Here is a 12,661-nt window from a genome sequence, read left to right as displayed (position 1 = left end):
AAAGAAAATATGCATGCTGGATACAATGCACAACATCGTCTTACACAACCATTATCTCTTAACACTGAGCTTTTCATTTAGGAACATGAAAACTTCAACTCCCAAATTGGTTTCTTTATTGTTTTGATTTGTCGTCACACATACAAGTCGTTTTACAGCGTTCTTTTTTCTATCCCGTCATCACATGTAGCAAGTCTAATGTCAGATCTTTGTTCTGGTAATTGCTTCATTTGTTATTCCCACAACCAAGTGAACCTTCAGAGAAACCATTCTTAACTCACAAACCTCACACCCTGTCACTGACCCTACAAACACAAACTTTCCCCAGCATTTATCTCCCTTTTCTCCAGATATCCTTTATCTGACAAATGATTTACATGTGTTTGTAATAATATTGTAAATATATGTAAATAATATCTACTGGCTGAAGATCAAGAACACTAGCTTCTGCATTAAAAGAGACATGGCCAAAGCCTGTGTTCACAATAGCATCCAATAGACCACACCAGCAGGACGGACAGCAATTAATCAACGAATGTGGAAAAGAGTTACATGTAAACTACAATGACCTTACCACATTACAAGAGTTCTAAACAATGCTATGAATACAAGAAACAAGGTTAGTCATTTGAGCAAAAATATTTTCACTAAACAGCTGTAAACATTAATTCAGTCACATTGGCACATACTGTGTGAATATTCCCTTGTAAGCTCCAAATAGGTCTCTACTGAGACAATTCTATTTACTTTGATGGGACAATAAACCACACAAACTGGACGGAAGGGGATTTTACATAACTAAATAGTTTCCAGTGCCATCACTAACGACAAGCTTGTGCTATGGCAAAACCACTACAAAATAGGTATGCAATGGAAATATACTAGTCTAGTACACAAGAATAAGTCCAAGATACAAATCAAAACATTGTCCAAGTGCTTGTCTCAAAAGCGCCTGTACAGATTCAGTGTAGGTCTAGTACCTACACTCCTGTCTCCTTCCTCTTCCCCATTGAACTACCACTGCACTTTCTGTACAGTTTACGTTTGAGGGAAGAGGAGGTTGAGGAAGGGGTTTGAGGACAAGGGTCGGGCTCAGAGAACTGAGGACAGTTCTCACCCGAAACTTCATCAGGAATAACTGCAGAGTGTCGCTTAACACTGATAGACTCATTGTGGTCAGTGGGATGAGACTTCTGGTGTAAATTAATAGCACTGCGCAGGCAGTTGAGCCATTGCTGTTTGTGGAAGACGTCATTGACCTGGAGGGTGTGGGACTGGCCGTGGGATGGATCCATGGAACGCACACGGAAAATGTTCTTGGCTGGGAGCAGAAAAAAAAACATGAATAAAATAATTTGAGTTACAGGCCACAGCAGAAGGATGAGCAATGACTTTCCATTTCCCTGTAACCATTAGGAAGCACAGCACCCTGGACCCGACTCCTGCTCACCTTTCTCTCCATTGCTAAGAACTCCCCTGAAAGAGCCTCCCATTCGGATCTCCCCATCCTGCAATTCTTCCAGGGCCAGATCCCGGACTGGTATGGGCTGCCGGTACACCTGAAAGCAGCTCCTCTCATTCCTCGTCACTGGCCGGGTTAGGACCAGTAGCTCAGAGAACAAGAATACATGCAGTTTCTGGAATACAATGCAGAGATAGATTGTGACTCTGATTGTAAGAAACAAATTAATGTCAATTATTTCTCCAAATGTACAATTTCCAATGTACTATTTGTAAATGGTGGGGTTCTGTATGGTTGTCTACAATGTAAACACTGTAACCTGCGTGTAGCTGAGTGTAATAGAGGAAGATGCTCACCGAGCCACTCTTATTACGCAGTTCCCCGTGACACAGAAGCGTCTTGCAGCTGTCAATGACAGGGTCTCTCTGCTTCTCATCCAGGTACTCCAGCTTATTAATGTAGTACTGGCACTCAGATTCTCCCTTTCTCATGTTGATGGCAGACAGAACTCCCTGGATTATAACAATCTATAATGACAATATTACATAATCAGAAAGTTCAATCTTTTTCAGGATTCACAAAGAGGTCATAATGAATTGACATCAACTGACCAGGGAGTATCAGTATAACATATACTGTATATGAGTGTAGGAGTATTTTGACGAGTGGAATGCAAGTGTGTATTTGAGTGAACATACTGCTCTCTCCAGACAGGCTATGTCAGGATGCTCTGGTGAGGTGTGTCTCAAGATCTCCCTCAGCAGTAGGGGGTATTTGACCAGACGTGAGCGAGGGATGTCCAGAAAGCTCCACAAGTCCAGCTTCCTGCTAAAAGGCGACTCTAGGCATCGCTGCAAGAAGTCCTGGACTCTGCGGTCCTGCTTCTTCTGGTCCAGCAGAGCTTTGGCTGCCAGCTGGTTACTGCAGTATTCTTTGTACGCATTCAGCCCAGGCAACTGTAAAAAAAAGAATGGATCATGAAAAACTGAATCTGACAAGTTCCGGATGTGCTAATACTAAAAAGACAGCAAAACTGATACCTACCCAGTCTATGACTATTTGTCCAATCTGGCCTACTGTTCCATTGGGGCCAGTTCCATTTGCAAGCTTAGTCAACAGATCTATAGGAAGGATACATGTGTCAGTGTTAAAAAATGAATTCTGCCTTTAAACGGTAGAACTTGGAATAGCATGTGGTAAAAGCTCACCTTCATGCAAAGGGATGTAAGCATCTAGATCTCCAAATATTTGAGCCAGCTCCTCATCTGTCATGATGGAGAGCTTCAGCATAGGGTCGTGATATGCCTGTTGACAAGCAAAACCATGTTGGTTATACACCTATATACCTTGGTACAGCTAGATTCACCCATTTTACCAATAATTTGAGGTTAACACCTTTCTCGCCATTTGGAGATCCTCAATGAGATCCTGCTCCCCTCTGAGTAGTTCATGAATGGCCTAAAGGGAAGCACAAGTATACCTCATAATCCATCACCAAGTCTTTACAGAGTTTATCATAAGAGGCAACTGTCCATTGTGGATTAAGGTGCACTGTTCTATAATTATGACCACAATAAATTGCAGTACCTCCTGTCTCTTGATCTCTTTGGTGGAATATGTGCTCTTCTGATGGACATCTAGGCTCTCAGACCACAGTGTGCTGTTCCTTCGTTTGGTGGGAGTCTGGGCTGCTGCCTTGCTACAGGACTTCAGGGACATGCTTGGAGACTTGCCATCACTACGCAAGGACATGGACTGAGTTGGGGGGGGCAGAGGCAGATTGTTAGAAAATATCTAGTACTGGTGACACCTTGTTTTATGCTATCTGGAAGCCTAACTTCTGGCAGAGTAAGGTAGTTAGTAGCTACCTGGATGGTCTGACCAAAGCGTCGGACTGCACCATTTTTGGAGGGGGAGATCAGATTGGCCAGTGATGACACTCTTCCCAGTGGACGGACACGCTTGACACTAGGTTCCTGGGTGGGGGAGACAGTACTCTTAATAAATTGTATCACACTAAGTAATGTCTGATTGTGTGATAATTTATGACACTAATCAACTTTTCTGTACTTCCATTCTATCAAAGCATAACAAACACAGAGCCTACCAGCTTACAGACAAAGAGATTATCCAGGGCCACAAATGCACCAAGAACACTCATGAGTCATGACTAACGTCACTTGCTACCTGACTCATTCAGGCAGATTAGAGCACTTGCATATGTCGCATGAGCACTTGTTTGTTGCATTTCCACAGGTAACAACAGGTTCTCCTATTTTTTGTAAAAAATACTTTTATTTTATTCAGGCTTTGTCAATCTATAAAGAGGACATGGTCTAATGGTAAAATAGAATGATTTTTGTATAGTCATAACTGTGAATTGATTCTTACCTTGAGGTCAAAACTGGACAGACTGACAGTGTCATCGTCCTTCTCTTTGCGTTTTCTTTTCTGTGGTGAAATACGTGATGCTTTGTTTCAGAAATCATCAAAAGTTGATAATGTGGCACATATTATGTGCTTGCCTAGGTCTATTGTTTGATTTTGTGTGTGGCCTCTACTCACCAGACTGAAATCCCATGGTGTCCCTGGTGTTAGGAAGGTAAAGGAACTACCCCTCTGCAGTGGAGGTCTATATGAAGTGCAATAAAGCATTTGCTAAGGTCTTTTTTTTCTATAACCGTTTCTACTATGAAATACCAGCAATACAATATGACTGGATGTATGGCATGAGCATACAACAGAATAACTAAATTGATTGTCAATACAATGGAATATTTTGTATTAGTAGTTGGGGAATTTGCAGAGTTGGGCATGTGTGTAGCAAGAAATATAATTGATCTTTCAAGGTCTCCAGGAAAGAGTTGGCAAATAAGGAACATTGATAAAGGGAACAATGTTATCATGTCCTTGGGCCATGACTAGAAAAATACATCCCCATAACATCAAATCACATGCAACTAGTTATGTTCTGTCAAAGGTGGCATTTCGCGACTAAAATTACACATTAGAGATAACGATCGCCTAACTGTCGTTAACAGACGAGTTATTAGCGGTCTCTACGCCACTTATATATAAATAAAACATCAAACGATAGACCAACAGCGTCCTACTTTTTGGAGTTGATCCTTGCCGAGTCGGGGGATGTCTCGGAACCCGTGTTGACGGTAGAAGGCCTGGTTGAAAACACTCTACGGCGTTTCGTCTTTTTCCCTGCAAAAGATTCGACTTCCTCTTTTTCCTCCATTTGAGAAATTGTGTGTGGTAAAAGTCAAAAATTCTGATTCAAGTATGGCATGGACCTGGTAAACTAAACCCTTACAAAAACAATACGACGAAGACAAAAATCTTGGGACGGTAGACGCATGACGGCGGAAGTTTGAATATGGCGGAACTTGAGAAATGACCAATAGGAGCAGGGCTCGAGGATTTCATGATTTGATTTCGGCTGATTATGTGAATGTGAGTATTAGAACGGATAAAACTTACACCGTTATGTATTTCCTCTCGGACACAGAAAACCACGAGAATAAATATATTGTAAATGTTTAATTAACTGTGTTTAAACAGTTATCTGTCTCTTTCTGCTAACGGACATTAATAATACAATGCAGTCAAACAACAAGGCTCCAATTAAAGTTAATTATCAAGCACCAAACAATCTAGACACTTTGAATGACAAAAATGTAGGACATGCCTGCATGTGAATTTCTTCTGACCAATTGTTTTATAGGCCTACATGAACAAATCCGAGCTGGTTCCCGGGTAATGTAATATTAGATACCACATTTTGAATGGGGATGCCTCCTATGAACTGCCCTAAAGGCATTGATACACAATGTAAGTCAAGAATCACATAAGTCAAATCTAGAACACACATCTCTCAATACCTCCAACACAGCACTTTTCATATTATTAACTAGGTATTGTAGGCTAATGATCCAATAAGCAAGTCTGACAGAGCACCATTTTAAATATTCAGACCCCAAGGTTGTTGGTGTGACAAATAAGAAACAATGTTCAATTTATGAGATAATGGAGAACATGTTTTACTCGTTGAATACATTTCTCTCACTGAATTCAAGGACATTTCTTTCACTCAGAAACATATCTGACAATCAAACAACAACATAAATGGGATAGGGAAATCAAATTACCCTGTTTATATTACATATGGATGCTTGTATGCAGGACTGTTGCTTTCTCATACTACTTTACATTTGTTAGCATGATGTACTATACATATTTGTATATAATAGTGAGTTCTCCTTACAGTTTTAAACAACGGCAGAGAAACAATGACAGATAAAATGTGGAATATTTGATCACGTAATTTGAAGGCTGCTCTGGCATTCCCGCCTCTGCATTATTAATTGCACCAAGCAGACACATTCTGCATGCTCTAACAAGAACAAACAAAGCATATTATGAAATGATGCACTGGCGCTCTAGTGAACATTTTAGTCGTTGTGTTATCTTCGGGTCATTGTGACCCCCCTCCATGTTGCGACAACTTTACCTCATACAAAAATAAAGTGAAGAATGTTCTTTTAACCTTCGGGCTGTCTCACACCACCCACAGCGTGAAGGTAAAAAAAAATGCATTTTATTTGTTTTTGTATTTGGTAAATTTGTCTTGAAGTTGAACCTTAGGGTCATTGTGACCGAAAGGCAGCACAAGGGTTAATCACTCCTGCATTGTTGTGGAGCCTCAACATTCCAAAGGTTGATAGTCATGTGACCTCCCTCCATCTACCTCATCCTAGACTCAACGTATGGTTAGGCTGCAATCCATCAAGCAGGAAGTGATTGGCTCCTTGGACTGTGGTTTTGTCCTTCATGAAAATGTAATCACCTCTGCAAGGCCATCCATTCCCATTTCATCAGGATACCCATCTGTCAGCTGAAATGTAGTTTCTGACTTCACTGGAGGAGCGACTTGATCATGTCAGACAGGACATGGCATGCCTCTAATCCATCAGGTCAGCATGCTGCCAGAAATGACATGTAAATTCATAATTATGTTTTCCTAATAGGATTTTACAGCGAGCCGTTAAATATAATATATAAAATATATTGAGGCAGAAGTTCAGGGTCAACACACACTGGACCTAATTAATGAAGGAGTCCTTCACACAAGTCAGCTTTAAAGTATTTATTAAAATGTTCAATTACAATTTTTTATATGGTACAGGTAAAAAATATTGACTTTCTAACTCTTCAAGTGCATTAAGATTATAAAACAGCAGTTGTCATTTCCTACACTGATTAACACATTGACATTGTGTCAGATTGATCCCCAGACTTTATAACTTATTTAAACGGCGCTCGAAAGCCCGGAGGGCTCTCATGTCCAGAGGAAATTGATGATCTTTTCTAAGAGTAGTAGTAAAAGATGGAGGTCAGGAGTGTGGGGGAGATGTCCAAAGACCAAGACTAGCCTTTTGACTAGTGACTTTTGAAAAGTACTAACACTGCAGGTTGAAAACACACTATGGAATTACATTACATTTAGAATAGATCTGAAATAATATAATAATGACATATGAATGATAATACAATATGAGTGAAAGAAGCAAGGCTATTATCAGGGGAGGAGCTACTGTGATCACATCACCATTTTCATAATGACACTTTGGTTCCATGTGTTGTTTGTCCACCCCCACAGCACTGATTTCATATGGTGCTAGACACAAAAAACACATCTAAACCACCATAGGAAACCAGCCTTTGAGTGCAGTCTGCTCCTTCTCTGTGTATGGTGACCTGTACACTTAGAGCCCAATACATTTACATTTCATTTAGCTGACGCTTTTATCCAAAGCAACTTCCAAGAGATATCTTTACAAAAAGTGCATAGGTTAACGATCATAAACAACGAGATAGCCCCAAAACATTGCGGGTAGCCAAAACATAGCATACATTGTGATAAGCAAATAAGTGCCAATGGGAAGAAACATAGTAGAGTAGAGTTCTTCTTAATCTAAGGCATGGGGACTATTATATACAACTAACAGTTGAGATAAATGTACTGAGAAGGGAGGTCACAGGTTACCATGTTTACGGCAGCAGTTGAAGTTCGAGTCCCCCTGTTTTACCAAACCACTGTTTATCCAGCAGAGGGCAGTGTATCATTTTAAAATCAGAGACAAAACAGACATTTTTTATTAACTTGCAAACCTGGCAACGCAGAGACAGGAGTAGTAGCTATTAACTCTATGAGTAGTAGTAGTAGTAATAGTAGTAGTAGTTGTAGCAGCACTGGTAGTAGTATTCCACTTCTGGTCAACTCAAAAAAACTCATTTGTATTTAAGGTTGAATTTGTCAAATGCACCATACGGTATAATGCCAAAAGTAAATTTTAGAAATTCGACCTTCCTATACTTTATGCAAAATATTTTGAAGAATAGGTTTGAAACCATAAGTCCAAAATGTATTTGGGAAAAAAATTAAGTCATGTGACCGTGGTGAAGTTCATTTATAGCCTATAGTCATGTTGCCTTTATGTGGTTACAGTTTTCCCATCTTGAGGTTAATGTACATTGGTGTGCGGCAGGTTGGCGTCTGAGTTAATGTTCCTTAGCTTGCCGCAGTGGGTTCATGCTTCGGGCATACAGTCTATAGAGCAATTATCCTTCACAGCAATGGCTATTGCCTTATAGAGATGTGTGTGTGTGTCCAAATTGAAGAGAGAGGGCTACAGAGAGAGTATGTGTGTGGGTGTGAGCGTGTTCAAACATGTGCGCGTGTCTGTGCATGTTTAGATGACTATCTGCCGATAGAGGTTATAAGTCACAAGGGCCATCCCAGACAAATAGTCTGACAATTATAATGCACGATAATTTACAGTCCAGAGTGCTTACACAAAATGTCCTAAAATAAGATATCTGCTGTAGACATATAGTTATAATATACTAGCTTTGGGAGGGATTGCAGTGAGCTCAGTTAGCCTATAATAGCCTATTCTTGTAAATTAGCACTGATAGGGTGTGGCACATTCCAACTATGACTAATACCCTTCCTGTATTATTCCACACAGAAATAATACACTTAAAACACAGGGCAAGCTATAATTTCAAATATTCTATACAAAGACAAAAGGAAATTAAATCGCTCTATTCTGTACGACCTGGGAACCCATCCTCTTAATTCTTCTTTAGACTTATTGGGCATATTCTGAACATGAATCCTATTTTTCTCCTCCTTGCATGGGATGAGAAGACACGTCAGCACCATCTACCAACTGAGCCACTCTTGAAGATACTGACAGACTGAGAGAGGAGGCTAATGGGAGCAGGAAGCTGTTGGTGAACCTTTTCTGTACAGAAACCCAGTAAGTGTCTGGGCACTAGGCCAGGCAGGAGAAAACCACCCCAGTCCTCTTAACCAGGGAATTGAAACCTAGCCTATCCTTCTCCTATCCAGCTTCCACCCCCACTCTCCTGTCAATGTCACTTGAGTTAGTGTGTCAAAGCACCATGGCAACTACTCCACTTCACTGAATAAAATGAATCACAGACTATCATTGTGTCAGATCAGTCATAAATACATGAATTCTGAGAGCTTACAATTTTTCTGTAAAACCCTTGGGAAAGCTGTATAATGACATAGAGCTGACTGTCCATTTGTGTGCATCCTTGTTAATGTGATGGAAAAAATATATATCATAATAAAGCGAAACAGGCAAAATAAATTCTGGCATGCATGTGATTGTTACACTTGCACGGCAGGATGTTCCAATCAGTCGTCAATGAAGTTGAACTTTCCCCACGCGTGTAGTTGATCAGTGACTATGCAAAACTACAGAGACAGGAGAAATGAGACAGAATGAGGTTTCAGGAAGCGCTGCAGCTATATTTACCCACCTTGACAATGTAGGACAGCTTCCAGGTATAGACAGCTTCCAGATATAGATACCTGACACTGAGATACACTATACACATTCAAGAGACAAACAATACTGTCAATAGACATACAGTGTCCTCATATTCACAATACAATGGCCACCTGAAATCAGTGATTACAGGCACTAGGATGGAAATTTTACGAGGATGGGATTTTAATTTTCCAAAAGATTAAAATCTCAATGTCTGAGAAAATAAGAGGCAGAAAATGAGCGTGGTAAGAGGTGAGAGAAGGTGTAAATGTGTGTGTTGGTGCGTGTGTAAAAGATGTCAGCCAGTGTGTGCGTGTGAGTGAGAGAGGGAGCTATCATGTTCAAAATATAATTCGACATGAGATCATCCTTAATGTCTTTGAATACATTCCTGTATATATTCCAGAAACTTTCTTTGTGTTTCTGTAGGGATGAGTGAAAGGAGTGCACTGCTCTATCAAAAACACAGAATCACATACACAGCACCCAATTGAAAACCCAGTTAGCAGACTTGTGAGTACATGGTTGAGAATATGAAATTATTTACAGTCTCTTGGCATGACAACTAATTGCAACACAATGTTCAAAGTCTGTGATGAAACCCTCAACTATTTGACCCCATCAATGTCAACACGAATAATCACAGGTCACAAATTATACACAACATTACACAACATTGATAATCCATGCTTAGCCATTTTTACATAGTAGCACATGTGCAGTATACATGCAAACACTGCTATATAAAATTAGAAAAAGTCAACACCATCACATATACTGGGATATTATTGGAAAGCACATATTAATGAAGAGACCATCATAAAACATAGAGATTCACATCCACAGAAAACCAGTCTCAAGCCAACATACCTGTTCAGTTCCATTCTACATGAAAGTTATCTTGCCGATCTGCTTCAGTGGGAGACCGTGGAGCGACTGAGCAGTAGATGCTATGGACTGTACTTTAGGTACCAGTGAGAGCTGTATAGTCTCTGCCTTCCTTCATTCTCTCCTCTTTTACAGTGAGTGCTACTGTGATACTCCATCATTTTCATGCTCTGAGTCAACACTGTCTTCCTTACTCACTTCTTCAGACACACACACACTCTTTCCAGTCTAAACAAGCCATTAAACAGGTTTTTGTACATTAAGTCAAATTGAACAGCTCCAGAATTATATGGTGACTTACTTTGCAAAATATTAACAAATTAAGATTTTTTTACTTTCTTTCTACCCTTCTTAAAGCCTGTCAAATACTCTGTACTTATGCAGTGACGCATTGCTGCTTACATAACATGCCCATGAATTTCACCATGTCATGACCGCACTGACTGGGAAATTCCCAGGAAGAAGGAGGAAGAAATTGGATCTGTGTGCTGATGGTAGGTGAGAGGGAAAAACTCAAAAGACAAGGGTTGTGCTGCCTCATTCCATTCATGTGACAGGAAACAGAGATATTTTGGAGTCCAATCATAGATGGTTCCAAACACACATACCCTCACAGGCACCAGTTGGCTGACCACAAGATGAGTCACCCTTTTCCATCCTTCTTCTCATCCTCACGGTGCCACAACCATGACCTCTTACCCAGATCTGTTCCCTACCAACACTAACTAGTCTCATTTAGCCTCAAGGCACGATCGCCTCCAGTCCCTCTTCCTACACCTGTCATTCACCAAGGGGAGCAAATAAGTGTCCGATCATGGATCCCATCAATGGTGCTCTTGCCTTCCACCGTCACTCTGTCCATCCCTCTGTTCTGTCTGTGTGCTGTTGTAACATTAGAGTGGACTGACTGTCTGGATGTCAACCACGCCACAAACTATCTCCACCCACCACCCAACATCCTGGCTATCCCAGTTCATTGCCTGCACAATCAAAACCAGCTGTGGCATCTGGAACCAAATGAAGGCCTCTTTCTTATGGCATGTAAAAACACAAACGCAGGTAAACATTTCCTCGATTTCTTCTACTTCTGCTAAACCTACAGTGATATATGTCTTAAGCTCTATCTCCTAGTTCGTTTGATAATTCTACAACAATAAACTGAATTAACTCAATTTAATTGCAACACAGCATGCAGAGGCATTCAAAAACAACAGAGAAAGCCTTAGGAGCTAGAGAATTGGAATCTGATTCCTGTGTTTCTCTACAGAGCTCTGAGGACCAGGCAACACAAACATTGTTGTTATGTAAGAGTTCCCCCTCGACAGGTCTCCACATCACAGAAGCGTCCTTGGTAACAATCACCAGTAGCGACACTAAAGAGGGTGGGGGGTGGGGGGGGGCTTGTATAATGGGCAGCTCCAACCTTTACCCAAGCACAGAAGGAGTCTAAAATATATTATCTTTGTTGTGTTCCGGTGAGGTAGAACACAAATGAACCAATAGAACAGTCTACAACAATATAGCCCACAACATTCTTGACAACAGCAGCCACCCACTGTAATAGTTCATATTAAAAGTACTGACCAATACTTGACTTGCCGCAGTGCCTGAAAAGCTTTTCTGACAGGTGCCATAAAGGGAATGGGAGAACCCGATACTCCACAAAATTGCGCTGATAGTCAATCATTTCCGCTTGCTCTGCCTTTCACTGCACTCAGGCTACAGCTAACTTGTCCTCTCCCTTGTTGTCACTTATGGAAATAAAGGCTGCTGGACTTAAAGTTTGTAGAAAGACTGAAACGCAGAGACACAGATGCACATGCAGTGACAAGCCTTATCTTAAACAGTTTCTCTTTGTCAGGCCATGATGTAATGGCAATCAAAGTATAAAAACACCTTGATGCCTGACTGAACATGGCACTGACCTTGTACATTCACTTAAGCAGTAGACTAACCTGATTGTTCTGATGTCAGCTCTGCTGGATCAAGAATATGCAAAAACGATTACTCTTTAGGAGGCATGCCAAGTGACCAGTCAGTGAATGCAAATAGAACCATTGTGTGTTTGGACAGCTTTTATAGAGTCCATGAAGTTATCTGGGTGTGGCTCAGACAGACTGAGGTATTTAACTCTGTCCAGACAGACACTGACTCTACGTGATTCTGTGCTTTTTTGTAGAATAGATCATATTTTAAATATATACACAATTGGTACAAGTTTGAGCTTTGCAGAAAATGACAGTCAATATTCTAAAATAACTAAAAGCACAGGCGTACATTTAGTCATGTATTTACATTTAGTCATTTAGCAGACGCTCTTATCCAGAGCGACTTAGTAGTAGAAAGAAAGAATAGTTAAGCAATAGGCCTAGATATTGCAATCTGAAGTACAGTGCCATCTCCTGGTGACAAGGTATACACTACACTACACACT

General features: G+C 40.6%; 1 protein-coding gene across 1 annotated transcript; it reads right to left on the bottom strand.

The window, feature by feature from the left end:
• Positions 1–99: 99 nt before the first annotated feature.
• Positions 100–4,846, bottom strand: LOC146258898 (neuroepithelial cell-transforming gene 1 protein-like). Its single transcript, XM_084673173.1, has 12 exons — positions 4,576–4,846; positions 4,028–4,094; positions 3,854–3,913; positions 3,331–3,438; positions 3,050–3,217; positions 2,858–2,920; positions 2,671–2,767; positions 2,507–2,583; positions 2,161–2,418; positions 1,819–1,989; positions 1,451–1,637; positions 100–1,321 (listed from the first exon to the last, which is right to left on the bottom strand). The coding sequence occupies exons 1-12, from the start codon at positions 4,707–4,709 to the stop codon at positions 981–983; spliced, it is 1,731 nt and encodes a 576-aa protein (XP_084529299.1). The 5' UTR covers positions 4,710–4,846; the 3' UTR covers positions 100–980.
• Between the last annotated feature and the right edge of the window lie 7,815 nt (positions 4,847–12,661).

Source organism: Hypomesus nipponensis, chromosome 14 (genome assembly GCF_054491055.1).
Source record: "Hypomesus nipponensis isolate SF chromosome 14, ASM5449105v1, whole genome shotgun sequence".
NCBI lineage: Eukaryota > Metazoa > Chordata > Actinopteri > Osmeriformes > Osmeridae > Hypomesus > Hypomesus nipponensis.
The sequence above is the reverse complement of the archived record's forward strand: the minus strand, read 5'-3'. Positions and strand labels throughout refer to the sequence as shown.

Bases quoted from the DNA above. Each gene is read 5' to 3' on its own strand.
- LOC146258898 (XM_084673173.1), bottom strand. From the start codon at position 4,709: ATGGAGGAAAAAGAGGAAGTCGAATCTTTTGCAGGGAAAAAGACGAAA. The intron at 2,768-2,857 runs GTGTTAACCTCA...GCTTGTCAACAG, and splicing joins ATCTCCAAATGGCGAGAAAG to GCATATCACGACCCTATGCT. The intron at 2,419-2,506 runs GTAGGTATCAGT...TTTTTTTTACAG, and splicing joins GACAAATAGTCATAGACTGG to TTGCCTGGGCTGAATGCGTA.